Source organism: Rhododendron vialii, chromosome 3a (assembly GCF_030253575.1).
Source record: "Rhododendron vialii isolate Sample 1 chromosome 3a, ASM3025357v1".
NCBI lineage: Eukaryota > Viridiplantae > Streptophyta > Magnoliopsida > Ericales > Ericaceae > Rhododendron > Rhododendron vialii.
Window position 1 is genome coordinate 18,872,099 of NC_080559.1, and position 21,439 is coordinate 18,893,537.

The window sequence follows — 21,439 nt, forward strand, 5'->3', positions numbered from 1 at the left end:
TAACCCTTACAGTATGTCCTCCTATCCAATTTGCCTAAGGATTGTTGGGCCAATTTACATGCACATTGGTTAAAACCCCTTTCCTGATTTGGTCAAAGACATGCCATCCACACTGGATTAGGGAATCCACAAGTAATTTCTTTCTTGTAATTTAACCCAAAGAATCGAACCCTGATCAATTATGTGGGAAACAAACTTGAACCAACCGGACTAACCCATTGGGACTAAACTTCATCGTCATGATTGTCTATATGAAATGGACAACAAGAACAAGTTTGTGGTAAAATTGATTTTTTAACTTGAAATCCTAAGGCTCTGTTTGGAACCTAAGGAAAAGAAAATAAAATAGGAAGAAAATGAGAGAAAAAATTTACTATTTACAAAACTTAAAATTGTTAGGAGGAATTTTTTTTTTTAGTTTTCATTTCCTTTCTTTTCTTAAGTTTCGAATAGAGCCTAATACGGTAAAAAGAACCGAACAAACCGCTTTTCCCCGTACGTTCAACTTACTGCAAAGATATGGACAGAAAGTGTTCAATATTGGATAGATAATTATTACTAACAGATTTCGAGCTGTCACGTTTTCCATATAGAGGGGTTTAAACAGCATAGGACACCTTAATTATTCTAAAACTCCGAAATCCTAAAAAATGGTAAAAAAAATTGGGTAAGTTACAGTTATCACCCTCCAACTAACACCCGAGGACACTTAACCCCTCTAACTATAAAATTAGACACTTAACCCTCTCCAACTATTGGAAATCCTTTCCCAGCTTACTTTCGTAACGGAGAGGATGTATTTACCATTTTACCCTTGATTGATAAATGGTTTGCCCAACACCTAAAACCTGTTTGAGTGCTAAAACCCAAAATACATACCCAAATCCAAATTAATGGCCTGCCCTAAATCCCCTCTCAGATCCCATTCAGTCGGAAAATTCACGTTTCACCAGCCCTCCTACTCCACCACGTCTCACCAGCTACTCCACCACATCATCTACACACAAATCGAAACAACCAGATCAGAACCCACAAACAACCACAAAAACCCACGCTCGAGTAAACCCAAAAAACTTGATACACTTACTCGTCTTTGAGTATGAGACGCCTCTGGACGTCGTCCATCCTTGCATTTCCCTACATCGACGGCAGCATCACCCATGGTGGTGCTGGAACAAAGGCGACAACGGGAAGAGAGAGACGAGAAGGTGGTGTGAAGAGCGAGAAAATGAGTAGTGGTAGTTGTTGGAGGAGAGAGGAGCTGAGATCTGGGAAGAGTCAAAGTGGAGCAGAGTCGAGTAGTACTACGACGGGGATCGATTTTAATTGCAATCGAGGTGTTCTCGAGAACAACATTTTTTTCGGCACTGGTTTTCTTGGCCATCAATTGTTGATTTTCATTGTCTTTCCTTTGATAGGTTTTTCTTTTATTGTAAAATATACTATTTGACTTGTAGGAGTATTGTTGAAAATTGGTGAATCCACACCACTGAGGTTGAGACCAAAGAGAGAGAATCGTAGAGACAGATAAAGAAGTTGAGAGAGAAAAAGGATGTATCGAAGAGAGAGATGGGGAAAGGGGGTGAGAGAAGGAGAAAGGGCAATAACGTCTATATTTTTCAAATAAGTGAGCATGTGACTTGCACGTGCCCATTTCCATCCAAATCCTAACGGAACACAAAACAAAAGTGAGCTGTGAATGGATTTCTAGTAGTTAGAGGGGGTAACGTGTTCAATTTTATAGTTAGAGGGTAAAGTGTTTCTAGGTTTTAGTTAGACGAGATTAACTGTAATTTACAAGCCCACTTTTCCCGTCCAAATGCAATTTCACCTTATCCACTCTCTCTCTCGATTCTCGTTAGAGCAAGTTTACTAGCATAGGTAAACTAGCTGTAGACACCCTAATCTGGGCCTCCGAATAATCTTTAAGTTCCCCGATGATGAAATAAGGAAAAATATACCTTTAAGGCTTTGATTGTTGCTCATTTGCTACTCCTTCTCTAATCCTCAAGACAATCCCTTTTCTAAACATGTAGGGTGGCCTCCGGTTCAATTGTAAAGAGAAAAACGCGTTTGCTTTATCAAAAATAACTCTTTCCATGACACACTAATGGTAAAATGGTCACACGTTTCAATATATAAAACGTATTTGAGTGAAACCAATTGGGTCAGAAAGGGGACTCGACAAGCTTTCCAACGTTTTGAACCACGCCCAAATCTGAGTTCAGGAGTATCCGGGGTGCCCCCGCGAAATTCGGTGTGCTATGTTGTCTCGAAAAACCGCGCGGCATTTCAGAAACGCAGTGCGGCATTCCAAAAATCACTTCACTATGCGGCCATTTCCCTTGCGCGGCATTTCAAAAATCACTCCACTGCGATGCCTTTTCCCTTGCACGTTAGTAGAGCACGTTTTTCATGTTTTTTTTGGCCTTTGGTTGCACTCCAAGCATATTTTTGCCTATAAATACACCCCTCCTCTTAGAGGAAAATGAGCCCTTTTGATCTCTCTCTACAACCTCTTACACCCATTACAGCAGCATACATCTCTTTCTTTCTCTACATCAACTCACAAGCTGTGCTATTACAAAATCAATTTCAAACTGATTTTTCTCTCTCTACACTCATTTGCTCATAAGTCTCTCAAAACTCAGTCCAAATCAACCTCTACTCTTCCACTTTCAAGCACATCCAAGCCTCGATCAAAAGGTATAAACCTTGGGCTAAATCACATTTTGCCCTTAAGGGAGCTCACCGAGGCCCTTCCTAGTCCTTCTATACTGGTTTGGGCCTCAAACAAGTTTTATATTCAAAAAGCACAAAAAATAATTTCTGCACTGGATACGCTACATCGTGCGGTGTTTTAGAACATCGCACGGCATAGCGTATTGCACTGCGCGTTATTTTTAGTATTGTTCATTATTACTTTATTTTCTTTTTCTTTTTCTTTTCCTACTTCGGCTAATGTTGTTTGAAGATCGTACGGGTACATTCCAGAATCAAGTTTCATGTCAAAAGTCATCTTTTTGATTTTATTAAATCTTTTAACATTTCAAAAAGTTTTTAACATTGTTTTATATGATATGTAACGACCCTGAATTTTGGTCAGTAAAAATTTCGTTAAATATTTGAATTTTATTTAAATTACTTATTTTCTCTTGAGTGTTATATGAATTCTTGTTAATATTCGTCGCAGTTAGATTTTGGTCCTTGGTTAAACTCTTGACTAGAAAAACCTACGTGACCAATTTAGTTAATTTCCAACCGACTGCTTGGAGGAACCGAGCAACCAACTTACCTAGTTACTAGTTGGACCTTTTGAACCTTTTGGACATTTTGAACCTTTGCCTTTACCCATTGGTCCATAATGGTTAGGGTAATCTTTGTCCATTGGACAATGGGCCCCCCATTTAAATATTTTGGTAAAGTACTAGATATAATATTATAATGGTTTATAAAAACATGTGCAAAGTACATTTATTTCTTGTTTATTGGGAATTCTCCCACCCCTCCATTATCCATTGGATAATAACTACAAGGGTAATTTTTGTCCATTGGATAATAAACTTTTTATTATAAAAGTACATGTAGTCTTTCAAAATCTTATTTTAAATAAAAGGTACTTGTACTCTTTTGTCCAATGGTTATTAACCGCAAGGGAAATTATTATCCATTGGGTAATAACCGTTAGGGAAGTTAGTGACCCTTGGATAATAGAGTTTTTGACCAAATAAAGTACCGATGTGACAAGGGAACTTTCCAATAAAGTTGATTTGACTTGTACTTTATTATTATTTTAATGGAGAGAATCCTAGCCTTTTTATTTAATTGGGGTACTTGGTACCACACCTATATTTAATATAGGGCTTTTGTCACATGCTTAAAAGTACTCCTTGATTATTTTACTACAAAAGTTCCCTAGTTATTATTGTCCATTGGATAATAAAAGTTAGGGTATTTATTATCCATTGGGTAAAAGAGTTATTCTTTTAACTAGTCTTTTTTCTTAAAAACCCATGTGATGAAGTACCCATATTTTAATTTGAAAGTACTTATTAGCCTTAGTAGCCTTTAAGGCCTAATATTCTTAAAAGTACCCTAGTTTATTTATTTAAAGGGACATGTGCTTATTTATTTGGAAATCTTAGCCTTTAAGTTTCCTTGACCCTAGTACCTAAGGTACCCATTATTTATTGTTGCTTGTACTTTTATATGTGTGTATATACATATATGTGTGTGTGTGTGTACTTGAGAGAGAGAGAGAGAGAGAGAGAGAGAGAGAGAGAATGCCGAGAGAGAGAGAGAGACCCGAGAGAGAGAGAGGAGAGAGAGGCCGAGAGAGAGAGAGAGAGATAGGAGAGAGAGAGAGAGATCTTGATGTGTACCTTGATTCCCTTGATCTTTCAATTGATCTTTCAAATCCTTGGTGAATCTTCTTCCTAACCAAAACTAACTCTCCATTGTACATCTTTCAATTGTTTAGTGCCCAAATCTTGTACCCCTTGTCTCCTATCCTTCCAACAAATCTCCCATAGTCCAATCCAAGGACTAAACTAGCCTTGCAAGCTACCATATTAGGCCTTAGTCTATTTAAGCCTAATGACAACCTATGATGGACCTTTATGACATAATCCTAGCCTTTATTAGCCTTAGACCTTGACTACAAGCTAAACCTAGGTTATGACTACCTAAAAAGCCTAAGATCTTAGTTGATTACATAGCCTTACACCTAAGATTTGGATTGGACAAGCTATGACTTGGTTGAAAGGTTGATTTGATGACTTAATGGAGCAAAATCCATGGGAGATATAGAGAGAGAGAGGGCCGGCCTTGTGAGAGGGGAGAGAGCCAAGAATTTTGCCTATAAATAGCACCCCATGTTTGCCATTCAACTCACACCTTCACCTAGCAACTTCTCTCTCTAGAAAAAATTATGTTCTTTCTTTGTTCTTTCTTTTGTTCTTCATGTTCTTGAGTAGTTCTTGAGTTCTTCAAAGAAACTCAACCTAGGCCGCCACTAAACCGCCACTCGACCACCCTCTCGATCCAAAAGTAGTAGTAGTAATAGTCAAGTAGAAGTTTCGAGAGAAACCATTCTCTTTCGAAGCTACCGGAGACCACCGTAGGAAGTTACTCCGCCCGACCACCGACGTACTTTCCGTAGCCGACTAACCTTCCGTAGCCGACTACCGCCAAGAAGTAAGGTAGAACCCCTTGACCCTAACTCTACGTATAGAACCGTATGATATAAAGTAGGTTATCTTTATTTACGTACTTATCGTTTGTTTAGAAATATTGTATTTCGATCTTTAAGATGATTATGAGTATGTATATATGAGTTGCTTGTATTACTTGTGGTATGTGATAAAGCATAAGTGATTTCACTCCAAAGACGTCCGTACATGTGGCGTTGTGCTTTGAATAAAGCATAAGTGATACACTCCAAAGGCGTCCGTATATGTGGCGTTATGCTATAAGTAGTGATTGAGCGTGTTAAAGTAATATAGAATTGGATGATCTTGTTAGAAAGATTCATGTCCTACCACGGAGTCTTTGAATGTAAACGAGACACGAGAACCGAGAAAGTAGAAACATGACACCTAGGGTGTGATTAATAAAAGAAATGTTTTCCGAGGAAGGAAATATTTTTGAAACAACATAATGACCGATTTTGGGTGGCATTATGTGAGTTGTGTGCGTGTGTAAAAGAGACATTTGAAAAGGTTTTTGAAATGTTTTGAAAACCGCAATGTGGCCGGACGTGGTAGCCCATTGTGTGGTGTGTGTTGAAAAACCCAATGAGAACCCGGAGCGGCGGAACCGACGGTTTTAAAATGTGTGCGTTCCCATGGGAATCCGGAGCGGCGGAACCATGGTGAGGTATAGCTTGGTTATCCACGGTACGGAGCCAATGCAAATATTTTTGTGTGCCAATGGGAACCCGGCGCGGCGGAACCATTGTGAGGATACTCGGGAACCCGGCGCGGCGGAACCGAGGTAGGGTGTGTGTAGCTTGGTTATCCGCGGTACGGAGCCAATGCAAATATTTTTGTGTGCCAATGGGAACCCGGCGCGGCGGAACCATTGTGAGGATACTTGGGAACCCGGCGCGGCGGAACCAAGGTTGGGTGTGTATGCTTGGTTATCCGCGGTACGGAGCCAATGCAAATATTTTTGTGTGCCAATGGGAACCCGGCGCGGCGGAACCATTGTGAGGATACTTGGGAACCCGGCGCGGCGGAACCAAGGTTGGGTGTGTGTAGCTTGGTTATCCGCGGTACGGAGCCAATGCAAATGACTTTGAAAGTGTGTGGCTTGGTTATCCGCGGTACGGAGCCAATGCTAATGATTTTAAAAAGGTTGGGTGTGTAGCTTGGTTATCCGTGGTACGGAGCCAATGCAAATGTTTTTGTGTTAAACAAATGGTTTTTGAAAGGTTGTTTTGTAAATGAAAATGTTGACACGGTCTACGATAAGTCGCGTAGGAGAAACTCTGAAAGCTTGGACACCAATGATAGTTGATTAACGAATGTGGATGTGTCATTGATTAAACTGTGTATATATGTATCATGTGGAAATCGATGTGTTATTTCCTGTTGTTTATAAGTTATGGGTTAGCGGGTACGGGATTACTCTGCTGAGCTTTGTAGCTCACGGTGTTGCCTTTTGGTGACCCTGACATATTATATGGGTGGCGACGCCGGTATAATGTGTCAGATTTTGTAGATAATCAGGATAAGCAGTTCACCGTGGAGGCTTTTGGAGCTGAGGAGCTGGCAAGAATGGAGGAGCTGAGGAGCTGTAGTTAGGAACCGTAGAACCCCCTTCATTTTTGTAAATATTGAACTCTTGTAGGAGTATTTGTTGTAATAAGAGCTAGACTCTATTTTGAGGTTATCAATAAAATGTCTTCTTAACGTACCCAAAATTCAGGGCGTTACAGATTTTATCAATAAATTGTCTTCTTAACGTACCCAAAATTCGGGGCGTTACATGATAAGATGAACAAAAGGGTCTCGTAAATTATTTTTCAGAGATTCAAAAAATATAACAAACTATTTTGCAAACCTATGGTTTGTTTTGTCATGTAAAAGCGAATTGATTCTGGAATGTGTAGATAAGTACATCGCACGGTGTTTTAGTCACGCCGTGCGACGTATCCGAGTCGTCGTGCGACATTTCACATGATATTGGCAGATTGCTGTAATGCTGTTATTTCACTTTCTGTACATTACTCATCCATTTCATACTGTACAGTTCGCATCACAAGCATACCAATGTGTTATATCAAACCCCATGTCCATTTTTCATACATGTTTTAATCAAAGTTAAGTTTTTCAAATGATATTAAATCCCCCATTTAAAATGCTTAGTAGAGACCAGTCTTTATTGGGCGAGCGGAGTGCTTTTCAACAAAACCTTTCCCGTTCGTAACGTGGCTCCCGAACAAAAAATCTCAACGTTTTCGCTAAACAAAATGCCTTTCTTTTCAAAACAACCTCTCAGTTTCTTGGATTATCTATCTCAAAAATTCGGATAGCGACTATCGAGCGCATCGGTCGGGGAGCCCACACTAGCTTCATAACTATTTTAGCTCACCAAAAGGGGAAAAGTACTCATACAGCAGAGTAGGTAAACATAGAGGTAAAATGTATTTATGAACAGTGCTTCGGCACTTTTACCTACCTATTGTTCATCAAGTATGAAATTAATAACATTATTTTCTCTCTCCGCTCTCCGTTCCTCTCTCTTCCTCTTTCTTCTTTTTTTAAAAAACTGCACTTTGGTGCACTGTTGGAGAAAGAAAGAAAATATATTTTGACAAAGGATAGGTTAAATAGATAGTGTTGATGTAGCGTTAAAAAAAATATGAGTAAGTAAAATAAAAAATATGCACTATTCACTAGTTTTTTTTACCTAATTACTGATAAATTTGCTATTAGACGTCAACATCTTCCTTCGGCATTTTGAATATTCTTGAATGGTAATACGGTCATTTCCCCAATCTTCAAAGCCTATCTATATATACGGTGCATTCCTTTCTGGTTTCCCAAATTCCCATTGCTCCACGTCCTTTGGGTTGAACAAGCGCGCCACAAACACAAGGACCCCCTTCCCATCTCTTTTTTTAAAAAAGGACCCCATTTCTGTATCTCGGAATAGCAAACAAACCTTACGAGGCTTTGACGGAAGGTTTCCTTTCGGTTCAATTTCTTCTTCTTTCCACATTAAAACTCAAATTCCAAGATTCGAAATTCGTTTCGCACAACTTTATAAATTAGTATCGATTTTCTTCAACATCGAAGAAAATTGGGTTATAACTGGGTATCGAATTCCTTCAATTTAGGGCATTTTGTGGGGTGGTGGGTTGTTTGTGGGTTGATGGATTGTAGGGTGTGTAGGGGGACCGGAGAATCGTGGCCGAGGATGGGCGGAGGGAAGCAGTACGTCGGTGGTGGGTTTAGCCATGAGAGCGAGCAGGACTTGGGGGCCATGGTGAGTGATTTCTTGGAGAATGGAAGCGGTGGGCCCGACTCCAGGTATAGCAGCGACAGCGATTCTGGCCTCTGCGATCTTGTCCACCTTGCCGACACCATTTCTGTTAGTCCCCCCACCTCCTCGCCCCCCTCTAGAATATATACACATTGTTTTCTGGCATTTATGGGAGCTTTTAAATTTGTTTGTTTAATTGTGGTTTTTTATTTTTTTGGTGAGTTGCTAATCTTAGATGTTAGATTGTACTTTAGATCGCTAATCTTAGCCACCCAAGCTTGGTTGATATATTCTAGATGCTACTCCATCTATTGCCAAATGGCTCTAGGTTGGAACCCTTAAAGTATTCTAACATGGTATCAGTCTTGGGTGGCCCTCACCCCACGTGGTCAAGTTTTGGTCGCCAAATCTCCTAGTCTCCCCAATTCGAACCTCCAAGTGCATCCGGCCTACACGTGATAGGGAGTGTTACACTGTATCCCACATCGCTCATCAAGCCACCCCAAGGCTACTCCACCTATTGCTAATTAATTTTAGATTGGAACCCTCCAAGAAAATCTAACATTAGAAATTTATTAACCATACTATCCCATTTCCATAGTGTATAAACTCCCTTTGGGACGCAAGAAACCATCCCAACGATCGTGTTCTCTTCCTCGATAATGCCAAATGTGAGTGGAAGTCTATTTTTCGCATCCCATGCAACGGCTATTAGCAACTTGCTTGCGTATCTTCCAATGAGAAACATCCCGTCTGTGCTGATTGCTGGTCTGCAATGTTTGAATCCTTCAAGGCTTCAATTAATTGCAGGAGCAAAAACCCATAGGACTTCGTGAAATATCACCCCCGGTCCATAATCAAATGGAAAATCTTTCCATGAAATCGGAGAACCTGGATTAGTGTCTTGTGTCACACCCATCAGCTTGGGCTCCCAACACAGCCGCAATTGCCTTAGTTTTTGTAGCCCAAACTTAGGATAATAAGGCTTTGTAATGATGGGACTGTTTGCTAAGATGACTCTTTAGTAGAACCATCTTTATTGACGGATCTACCTTTATTTAATCCCTCAAATAGTGCTCCATCAGCTTCGCTCCCAACAATGGATGATCCTGTGTAAAGGCAATAGACAAAAATTTCTGTCATGATAGCAAATCAACTTAATGGATTACTATTGAAAGAAAAAAAAATACTCATCTTGGTAATCTAGTCTATATTTTATTTTTCTTTTTACTTGGATAAGTTTAACCATTTGAAGTTCGTGTTTTGTAAATATATATAAGATTCTTAGCATAAATATAAAACCAAGGTGATGAATAAAAAAAACTAATATTCCCAAAACAATTGTGATTGTAATTATGTTCATATATATTTGAAATTCTATTTTTTCTGTATTCATATTGATATCGAATAAGAAAAAGAAAAAGAAAAAAGGAGTTTTTTCCCATGCATGTAAAATTTTTGTTACTGGGGAGAAATTGTTATAAATCTAGGCTTGTGTTTTGAATATGCAATTTCTGAATTCTGCTCAAAATTGCGTTTTCAACTTGCACATTTGTTGTTGACCATAATCGCATTATGAGCACATCGGACGCACAAATGTCCACGTGTACTTGAAGAATTCGCCTTCTTAGAAGGCAAGATGTAAAATCGCATGTTCAGAGTGCGATTTGCTTATTTCATATTTAGTTTGAAAATTGCAAATTTTATAAATAGTTAATATTTTTACATTATTTTGATTCAAAACCCCTGCTTTTATGGGTTTCTTTGGAGATAAATTTATCGGTTTACCTTGGAGAGAAATATACAGGCCTGCATGGTTTCGCCATTTGAAAACTGCTTACAGTTCTCTTTATCTGTGATGTGGAAAATGATTTGGAAATGTACTATCTGCCGGAAACCAATCGTCTAACTGAAATGAACTCCCTGCAATACAAGTTACAGGGCTAAAGAGGGAAAAAGGGAAATATTTTTAGTCATGTATAATCTTCGCCAAGAAGTCTGTGTTATATGGGAACTTGAGTGGTCATGTCTCATTTTGTGTAGCTTTGTAGAGAAAATCCAGAATTGGAACTAAGTTTAACATGGTAATTTTTGTGAGTCTTTCTAAACCTTGTCACTTTGATTAATTTCAGCGCGGTTGCAGAAGTAGGGATCTAGTTAATGGTCGTTGGATGTAGAAGAATAGTGGTTATTCTTCTTTTACTGTTCACATCTGAAACTTCACCAATAATACTACTTTACTATTTACATGGTACCAATACACCAATTATTGGTACAAACATTTCTGGCAGAATCTATTACGTCTTACACATACATATATGGACAACTAACTTTATTGACTAACTAAAAGCTACACAGCAGTACAAACCAATTTGCCCATCTGAGCAACTGTGCCTTTAGATGGTGCTTCTATTTGAACTTGAGTATGCTGGGGAAACTCATCATATCAGTCTCAATTAGAAAATGATCGATTAGATGAAATTCAAACTTCTCAATGCACCTTTTAATTGCCAGAATTTCTTTGTAAGTAGAGTGGTAATGAAGTTCTGCTGGAGAGAATGCACCACTTTTGTATCCACAAATTTTGCGCTTTTGTTCTGAATTTTCTTCCAAAAGAATTGCTCCCCAATATAGATCAGAGGCATCTGTCTGAAGAACTCTTTTCCCATCTGAAGGTATGGTTAATGGAGGAAGAGTTTTGGCTATAGCTTTGAGGTCTTTTACAGCTTTGTTACAATGGACTGACCAAAGAGGAGTACGGTATTGGACAAGGCTGGGAATGAAATTAGCCATATAGTTAACAATTCCAAGAAACTGTTATACTTGTTTGATTGTGAGATTTTCATCTGGAAAATGGTCAAGTTGAGAGGCTATATGAGGTTGGAGGGCATATTGACCTTTAGAGATATGCATCCCTAAAAAATCAAGTTCTGGTTGAGCAAGAAGCATTTTTTTCTCTGAGAGCATGATACCATGGGTTTGGACTAGGGAATGGAAAGTTTGTAGTAAGCATGAGACTCAATATCTGGAGAAAAGAGTAGAATATCATCAATGTAGACTAGTGTTGAGGACAGAATGGGGGAAAATATCCGAATCATGGCCTTTTGAAATAATGATGGAGCTGTTTTTAATTCAAAAGGCATGACTAACCACTAAAGTGATGATCTGGAATGCAAAAACCAGTTTTGGGATGATCATCTGGATGGATGCCCAGCTGCCAGAAACCTGCTTTCAAGTCAAATTTTGAGAAAATTTGAGCTTTAGGCAAGTTTGCAAAAAGAACACTTCTCCGAGGAAGAGGAAATTTGTTATCTTGCAAAAAATTATTTAGGGGATGATAATTGATAACCAAGCGAAGCTTTCCTCTTATCTGCTCTGTCCTTTTATTTACATAAAATGCTTCACATGGCCACTGAGAGGTTGTGGGCTCAATCAAATCTTTTGACTGAAGTTGTTGGAGCTTTTGGAGAGCAAGCTGGTAGTGTTTTGGGTTCATTCCATGATGGGTAGCTTTGGTGGGGTTGATGTCTTCATTTTTCTTAAAGGGAAGAGAAATGAAGAAATTTGGGTTTTTTCAGAGTGGGTTGGAGCATTTGGTGAGGAACAGAGAATGGGATTCAGCACAAGAAGTTAGGATTATGGCTTATTTGATGGAGGAGAAATTTTCTATGTCAAAGAGATTTGGTTGGGTGGTCCAGGGTAACAGGTAGTTTTTGTATTTCAAGCCTTTTTTGAGCCATGAGACTTTGCTGAGATTTTGGAGAATATCGAAGCCTAACAAAAAATCTTTCCTTGGGAGATCAGAACCATAGACTTGGTGTTTTATGGTGTATCGAGGGAAAAGTTGGATAATAATAGGATTACTGATCAGAGTGATGACAAAAGTTTCTCCATTGGCTGCTGTAAAGGGTCTGAAACACGATCACCAGTAGGATTTGGGGAGGATTGCTGGGTTGAGAATGGAGGCTGCTGCACTAGTATCAAAGAAAGCGATAACTGGTATTGGTTTCTCATACTTTCCAAGTAAGATTTTGACCTTGGCTAAGGATTAAGCCACGATGATGTTTGAGAACTCAAATGTTTGGATTTCATAGGGGAATGAATCAGAATCATCAGAAGAATTATCTGATTCTGATTCTGATGAAGAGTCATCAAAGGTAAATGCTATGAAGCACCGACACCTCTAAAGGTTGAAGAATCGCAGTGTCAGGACACGGGGACACCGCGGAGATACGTCTGGGACACGCCACGTGGCGTGTCCCATATTTTAATATTAAATTTTGAAGGGGACACCGCTGGGGACACGGCGGGGGCCAAACTGCAATTTTTTAAAAAATTTTGGGGGCCAAACTGTAATTTTTGAAAAAATTGGGGGTCAAACTGTAATTTTTTTATAAAAAATTTGGGGCCAAATTATTATTATTTTTAAAATTTCTGGGTGCTAAACTATAATTAATTAATTATTTATATATAAATAAATAAATAAATATACACGTGGCGTGTCCCCCGCCGTGTCCGTGTCCCCATTTTTTTAGAATTCCCGTGTCCCGGTGTCGGTTTCGGTGTCCGTGTCCGTGTCCGTGTCGGTGCATCATAGGGTAAATGTAAGGACTGCTTCAGCTGTTGCTTCATCATCAATGGAAAATAGTGATTCAACATTGGCATCTTCAAGATCATCATCAATGAGAGCCAAAGAGTTCACCATTTTGTCCCTTGCTGCTTTATTTGGACACTGTTTGGCATAGTGCCATTTCTTTCTGCATATGTAGCAGAGATCAGACTTTCTCTACCCTCTGACCTTTTTCTTGTTGAAAAATTTCCATTTTTTCTGGCATGAGAACTTGCCAGATTTTGAAAACTTTGAAAACTTGCCAGGAGACTGGAACTTCCATTTCTGAAAATGTTTGGACTTCTGGTATGAAGGACGGCAAATGCACTTCTTGTCTTTACACTTTATAGATAGGTCTTGCCGGTCACATGCTTTGCTAAGAAGTTTTCTCTGTTCTTCTAGAGTTCTAAGGAATTTCTGGTGATTGCACAGTTTTTCCAATGCAATCAAGGAGTGCTGGTAAATACCGCCAAGAGATGTTGCATTCAGCGTCAATGCTTTTGTTTGAAGTAACCTTGTCTCATTTCTCAATGGTTCAGGAAGGGAATTGAGAAAAGCTTGCTTGAGGTTGACATCATCCATGCCGTTGAGAAGAAAAAATCTTTGAGACATACGATCATAATGAATCTCCAGATCTTTTCTTTTGAATGAACAACACTTCATGCTAAGATATTCCTTTCGAACAAACTCCTTTGTGTTGTTATGGTCTCCAAGAAACTCAGTATGCAGGACTGAGATGAATTGATCAAGGGTTGACAGTTGTTTAAGCTGCAGCTGTCGTTATTCACCAAGAGCCATGTACCATTGACAAAGACGACCAAGGAATTTTGCTATACACTTAGTAATGACAATATTCAGTGTAGCATTTGGAGAAAGCATAGCAGCAGTGCACCAAACATGGATCTCATAAAGCTTATCCAACCATTTGGATGGGGGAATGTTATCAAAGGAGAAACCTTGAGTATGGATATTGGAATGTGAGAAGGAATCAAAGGTTGGAATTTCTGGAGGTGTATCAAACTCAGGACCTTCAATAATAGGATCTTCAACATGTTCCTCTGGAGAATTTTCTGGGTTCATCATGAAAACATGAGGAATTGGCATAGAGTCAATGGATTCAGTATCCGAATCAAACTCAATGGTTGGTTCAGGAGATGGGGTTTATGGTATAGTGGCTAAAGTATGTAGGAGAGTCGAGATTGGATTTTTGGAAGGGCTAGAAGTTGACTGAACCATTAATTGGGGTGATTTTGAATTTTGATCAGATGGTTTAGAAGGAGTGGAGGTAGTTGGAGTAGAGGTAGATGTAGATGGTGGAGACGAAATTGTTGGAGGTCGGATAGGTTTTATCTAGGGCTTTAGGAATGGAAGTTTTGGCGGAGATGGTCATTTTGGTGGAGGAAGAAAAGCTGATGAGCTACCAAAGATATTGGACTGACCAAATCCTGAGGTAGGGTTTATCAGTAATGGTTGAGACATTTGAGGATATCCAGAAAAACATTCTTGAGAGGAAGAGGGGAACATGTCAAATGGGCTTTTTTGCTGAGAATACTGCTGAGCTTGAAGTGAATGAAGCTGATTATTTAGATGCTTCATTTCAGCATCTTTTTGGTAAAAAACTGCTGAAAATGCTTGGTTGGCATATGCCATCTGGAGAAGTTCTTGGTGAACATTTTGAATCTTCTGCTACAAATCTTTGATAAAAAGTTCCAAAGAGGATAAATTCTTATAAACAACATTTTTCAAATTTTGCTAAGAGTTAACAATTCTCTGGAGAATTTTGTTTTGAGCCAGAGAATTTGCTGACTGCCAATTTATTGTTGCTTCCGCTGTTGACACTGCTTTGGTGCTACCATCAAGGAGAATGGTAGTGGAGTCTAGAATTTTACGACGGTAGGTCGTTCTTTCTTGAGAATTATGAAACTCCAAAGGAGGAAAATCTGCTTCAGTCCAAGGAGAGGATGTGGTGAACATGAAACACCCATTGGGTTGACTCGAAGAACCATCATCAGATGGAGGTTGAGGAGGAGGTGGAGATTTACAAGGAGTGGGAGGTAAATGAGAACATAGTGGACATGGATCTTCAAAGTCTTCATCATCTTCTAGACACTCATCACAGTCACAGGCATCAAAATAACAATGACCTGTTTCTGGATTTTTGAAATAGAAGATTGGAAGGACATTGGGTTGAAAATATTTAATTGGAGGGCCAGGGCTAGAACCATCTACAAACATGTCAATTCTTGAGGGAAAAATGACAGGATGGGTAGAGGATGAGGCAGAGACTTCTTTGGGGAATGAAATCTCCACTGTACCATCAGGTTTTGAGATGAAAGTTGGATTTGAGGATTGAACTGGTATGGGCTTTTGTTGGTTTTTCTCATAAGCTGTAACCCAAGACTCTGGGAGAAGCTTGAGAAGCTCAGGACAGGAAATCTGACGTGGAACATGGACACATAAAGCTTGGTGAGGTGCGTTGATAGTTAGAAAAAGGGCTTCATCTGTGGAGGAAGGTAATGACATGTCTAGGGCATGGTTTTGAAGGTGATAGGCCATTTGGTAGTGAAGGGTTGCTGTATATGTTGTAGAAATTTGGGAGGCACCACCAATTTGAACTTGCACCTTCAGCGCTGTTAGCAGATGAAGATCTGCTAGTGACATGTTGAAATTGGGGTAAAAGGTAAAAACCACAGTTCCAGCGTTTAAGGTGGTCTGAACTGTAGCAATACATGTGTGCTGATACTAAATAAACCTGGTGTCTACCAGAGCAAGTCTGGAAATAACAGGTAAACCTTTTCTGCCATGGAAAGTGACAGCCAGTATGATTGCTCCAAAGTGAAGATGAGTAAATCCTTGTTGTTGCCAAAGGCGAGGCAAATCAACTGGGATTTCCAAGGGTAAAAGTTGTTCAGCTTCTGTAGCTGCGATGAAACATTGTTCAAACTTGGAGGCTTGAACATACTCTTTTACAGAAGTTGGTCTTTTTGTAAAGAAGAGTTGGGTGACGGTCTTTTTTACAGAGGTTTGTGGTATAATAAAAGCATTATAGGGATTTAGGAAAGGGAGATCAGTAAGGGGAACCTTACTATCATCAGGGAGATATTCAAATTCATACAAGTACTCAAGATTAGAAGAAGAGGTGGAGGAATTTCTACTGGTGGAAGACCGTGAAGGAACAAGAGATGAGGTGGCAGAGGATTGAGTAGAAAACAAATAATTCATTTTTAGGTAAAAATCTGGGTTCTTCGTTTCCTCATACAACAAATCTTTTTCCTTTTCAATGTGAAATCTTTTAACCAATTTTTGATTAATAAAATTCAGTATACTAGGGTAGATAAACCGAGACACACCGCTCAAAAGCCAAAGTCTCAAGATACTTTTAACCCACTGATACAAAATTCTTTAACCAAAATAGTTAATGAAATTTCTGATGTGGAGGATCCTTTAAAAGGCAACCACAGAGCATATACACTTCAATTTTTCTTTAGAAAAGATTTGAAGTAGTTTTGGAAAAGAAGTTCCTAGAAGGGGTTTAAGCTAGAATGAACAACATCTGGCTCTGATGCCAAATTGGACAGACACGAAGTGGGTACAAACACAAAGTAGGTTAGGATCAAAGAGAGAGAACACAAGACACAAGATATATTATTGGAAAACACTGGCTTGCTTGCTTACTTGGTTTTTACAACGGGGAGAACCCTCCTTTTATAGGCATAAGGAGGGAAAGCTTACACCTTTGTTTATCTGGCCACGCTTTACGCTATCTCTACAACTGAACAACTTGGTTATCTACTAATTCGGGACTCTAAGGTTCCAAGGTTCTGAAATCTGGCTATGGATAATTGCTAAACAACATAAACCTGATATAGGACACTTCCTACATTGGAATTTGATTTACATTGCAAAGTTATTTCCTTGAATGGTCGAACCATAGGGATGAGAATGCTTTTGCCACTTTCTTTTGCAGGATTGTTCATTTGTTTGATGTTTCAAGTTTCAACCTGTTTAAAGAATAACCAAATTCACTGAAGAAATTGGGGTGGAGGTATGATGCCTGCAACTTTGTAAATCTTTTGGCTTGCAGGATTATATCAACTCTGGACAATGCTATTCTGGAAATAGAATAAAACAAATCTGCAAGATTATATTCGAAAGAGAGATAAGAGATATGTTTGCAAAGATTCTTGAGTCTCTGAGTTAATTTACAATGGTGGATGAAGAAGAGTGTATTCTACGTATTTGACTTTGATAAAGCCTTCTTTTTTCTGGTTTGCCAAAGCAAGCGTCATTTGTCCAAATGGCCTACATTTTACCAAATGGGTATAGTTGGTGATAGAAACAGAGTAATGATGTCATACTTCTATGTCTGCTTACAGATTAAGTTATTTTTCTTTGTTCTGTTTTGGTAATAATTAGATGTGGAGTTTAACATTCTGCGTTGGGAATTCATCAATATCTCCCTTTTGTTTACTGAAGTTGCACGTTACATTGTCTTCACCAGTGAAGTTTTTGCCCTTATTTGAAGAGAAACTCGTTATATTTTCTCCTCATGGTGCTCACAATAGGTGATAATTTGATTTTTTGCAGTATTACAAGCTGTCTGCAGATCAGTATGAGAGCGACTTGCTATCGGTGGTCAATTCTCTCTTGCAGTCTATCAAGGACACGGATCTGCACCTCGTCATGTCTGGTCCATGTAATGCAAGCTGCATCAGGTTTTCTCTGGTGAAGCTTCTGAGGATTTCTGGTTATGATGCTGCTGTTTGTTCATCTAAGTGGCAGGGTGGTGGGAAAGTCCCTGGAGGTACACCTGAATTCAATCAGATTACATTCTTATATTTTCTTCAGCAGGCTTTTCTAAGATTTCCAAATTAACCCTTCACCGAGAGAAATACATTAAAAAATTACATCTAATTAGGTGATAATTTCTTAGACAGTGAAAACATAGAACTAGAAGACTCCATATCAGTCTAGTATCAAAATTGGTGCATGTAGCAAAGAAACATGTTTCCATCTTTGAACACTTTCTCACATAATTTTTTTATCTTCATTTCTTCTAGAAGAGCTTCCAATTTTATGGCATGATAAAGCAACTGTTTGCATCTTTTAAAAAAAAAGCCACCCCCCCCCCCCCCCCCCCCCTTTCTTTTCCTTAATATTTATGTTGGCATCTTGACAACTGGGGAGAACCATAGTGGTGTAGGGTGCTTTTGGTTTTCTGTTTTCTGCGATTGCATCTGATTAGCTGTTTTGGTGGAGTGCTGCCCATAGTGTGGCTTGTAAAGAAAAAATAAGGCTATAAGTAGGCTCTTTACTACTGCTATAAGGGCTGCTCACCTTTATTACCTGCTGCTTTTGAAGGCTAACCTTTTGGTGTATGATTGTCTTGTTTTATCTTCCTAAACTACAGTAATAGTTGGCAACAAGCCAACTGTTATATTGTGGTTGTATAATTCGGGCAGCTGCCCAAAGCAAATGCTGTATTGCGAGTTTCCTCATTACACAATGTGCTTTACTTTTTTAAGTCACTTAATACGACATTGGCTTACAGGTTAATGTTCTAATACTTCTCTGCTTAAGCAGGGGACCATGAGTACATTGACGTGATCAATCACAATGTTTCTGGAAGCTCCGAGCGCTCCATCATTGACATAGACTTTCGCAGCCACTTTGAAATAGCTAGAGCTGTTAATTTCTACGACAAAATACTCAACTCCCTTCCTGTCGTTTATGTGGGCACCTTAACAAAGCTGAAACAGTTCCTCCAAGTAATGGTTGAAGCTGCCTCATTTTCTCTCAAGCAGAACTCAATGCCTCTTCCCCCGTGGAGGTCTCTTGCTTATTTGGAAGCAAAGTGGCACTCTCCGTACCAGAGACAGTTTTATCCAGATGAAAAGATAAGCAACCTTCCGTCCGCACATAAGCAGTGTAGCGGACACTTAAAGAGGCTGCAATCTCTGCTTCAATCCGAAATTGAGGTAGAGCGAGTGCTGAAGCCTATAAACGGAAAATAACAGGAGGCTGAAGCTTGAGAGGTGTAGGTACTCTTCAAACAGGGCTCTTTGAGATGTACAGGTCCTGTCCAAAAATAATTGATTTTTGTTTTATTTTTCTAATTTTTGCAATAAGTGCAAACCGAAAAGAGAGGCTCACATAGCGGGCGGAAGCTGATACTCACGGTGGAAACATTTTTCTTTTTCCATCTCGTGGGGAGTTTATACGTTTTTTCTTCTTCTTTCCTTTCATTGTGTAGGGAATTTCATTCTTTTGTTTCATGTTCTACCTTTTCTCAAGTTTCATTCTTTCCAGCAGAGAAACAATTGCTTGGACGATTACGTTATTTTCCCACTTCATTAATAAAGCTGTAGTATTAGTGTACTTATGCTGTGCAATGTGTCTCATTCCTTTTAATTTCATTATCGCACTTCGTCTCTTTATTCTTCTTTTCCTTACTTTTTGCCTATTTGATCAGTCCCTTGATTGTTGCTGCTAACATCGCACCATTAACTAATCGCTTCTTGATCTATAGCTATGGTGTGTGAGTGTGATATTTAGTACACCTGGAAATTATGTGCCAAGCAGCATGGAATTTTAGAAGGATTTTTCTTTCTTTCTTGTTTAATAACAACTTAAAATCATCTGATAGAAACGTTTTGCTGTTATGTTGCAATGTTACAGAATGTGCAGCACTTCAGTTCCCCTCTATCTCCGTTTCATCTCCACCTCGAAGGAGTTAATTGATGCTTGAGCCAGAAAAATGAGCATGCCCGCGTGGGTTGCTTACCAGCAATTCCTCTACTGGCAGATTGATTTTTTACATTCGAGTGTAATTGATTAAAACTGCGAGCCAAAATGCTTTTGTATGTGTGTTTTGCCGACACTACGGGAAGTGTTTTTTTGTGTCATTATGCTATGACTCTCTTTTCCTTGTGAATGTAAAGAGACTGTTCTGCATCAAGTGCCTAATCTATTGAACCAAATTGAATGAGGTTAGATTCCCAGAATGGAATGGACCAGAACACAGGATACGTGCCATGATCGGTCACACAATGAAGATAAAATGGGAAAAAAAAATCAGCACTTGCGTTCTCAACGCGGACTGTTTCTAACTTGGAACAAAATAGCTCCAAGGGAAGGAAGACAAGACTTCCCAGACAGGAGAGGGAACTGGGAAGGATCACGGACCCGTGCTAACTAATGGAAGGAATTGGCTGTATCCTCTGTTAGGTCGAGAAACTAAAGGGCCAAAGAGATTGGAAAATCCTGTAGTTTACATTTCCATACAATTGAATCTTTAGGTTTTCAAAATAGTGCAAAAGAGGTGCTTCTAATTATAGGTATTTAACTTAATATCTGTCCTAAAAAAAAGTTGAGGCACTTCATATTCTTTGTTGACACGAACAAAGTGGGGGGAAAATTATTGAAACTATTACAGTATTGGACCTTGGACAAGTAATAGTTTCAGATAAAATCCCTTTAGAATGAAATCTTTGTATACTCACAAAACTTCAGTCATTGGTTTAGACATACGTTTCACATGTTTAAAGCGATTCTCATGGTAATCATCAAATGATACAAGTCTTTAAAAAAAGTCGCCTACAACATATATGAATGGAAGGAAGGATAAGGGAACGTATGCTAACCTTTTTATTTTCAGTTTTTGGTTTTTGTTTTTATTTTTTTGAAAACTAATGAAGAAAATTTGTTTGGTAACGAGTTTATACTCTCTTTTTTTTCATAAATTTTTTTAGAATTTTTGTAAACTGTGGAAACTACAAACAGGTGTTTTTCCCTTTTTTTTTTTTGGAAAACACAAATATTACCAAACATGTTTCTTGTTTTTGTTTTTATGAAAACAAAAACCTATTTCTACTTCTAGTTTCTTAAAAATAAAAAATTGAAAATTGAAAAGGTTACCAAACACACCCTAACAATTGGCCAAATGATTAAACTATATTGGTCTTTTTTTTTTCAGGCGCGCTCTATCACATCAGCACAAGTCTAATCCTCCGGTCCGGATTCGGTGATTCCATTTTGATCCAAACCTAACAACCCTTCATCTCTCTTTCTAGAGATTAACCTATCTTGCTGTTCAATGTTTTGGTTGCATTCAACGAAGCCAGTAACTTGTTCCTCTGACCGTTAAATATGGTTGGTTTTCAACCACGTACTACATGTTCCTTTAACCGTTTGACAATATGCTGAAATTTTAACCCCTCCGCGCCAACTTTAGCAAATTTACATCCAAAACCAAGCTAATCTCTCTCTCACTTCCCCTTGTCCATCCATTGGGCATGTGCTAAATTTAGCCACATGATGTTGTTACATAGGAGTATATAT

The 21,439-nt window shown here is 38.9% G+C and overlaps 1 protein-coding gene across 2 annotated transcripts; it reads left to right on the forward strand.

Annotated features, from left to right (window-relative positions):
• The first annotated feature begins 8,036 nt into the window (after positions 1-8,036).
• LOC131319498 (uncharacterized) lies at positions 8,037-20,087 on the forward strand. Of its 2 annotated transcripts, XR_009197979.1 has the most exons (4): positions 8,037-8,598; positions 17,687-17,903; positions 18,683-19,174; positions 19,778-20,087. XR_009197979.1 is itself a non-coding variant. In XM_058349758.1 (3 exons), the coding sequence occupies exons 1-3, from the start codon at positions 8,380-8,382 to the stop codon at positions 19,111-19,113; spliced, it is 867 nt and encodes a 288-aa protein (XP_058205741.1). In that variant the 5' UTR covers positions 8,037-8,379; the 3' UTR covers positions 19,114-19,480. The 2 variants fall into 2 exon arrangements, 1 of the variants encoding a protein (XP_058205741.1); XM_058349758.1 differs by lacking the exon at positions 19,778-20,087 and having other exon boundaries at positions 18,683-19,480.
• Positions 20,088-21,439: the final 1,352 nt, after the last annotated feature.

What these genes read in the sequence shown, in the direction of transcription:
- LOC131319498 (XM_058349758.1), top strand. Translation starts at nt 8,380, where the DNA reads ATGGATTGTAGGGTGTGTAGGGGGACCGGAGAATCGTGGCCGAGGATG. An exon ending in ACCTTGCCGACACCATTTCT is followed by an intron (nt 8,599 to 17,686) that starts GTTAGTCCCCCC and finishes GATTTTTTGCAG; the next exon opens with TATTACAAGCTGTCTGCAGA. An exon ending in TGGTGGGAAAGTCCCTGGAG is followed by an intron (nt 17,904 to 18,682) that starts GTACACCTGAAT and finishes CTGCTTAAGCAG; the next exon opens with GGGACCATGAGTACATTGAC.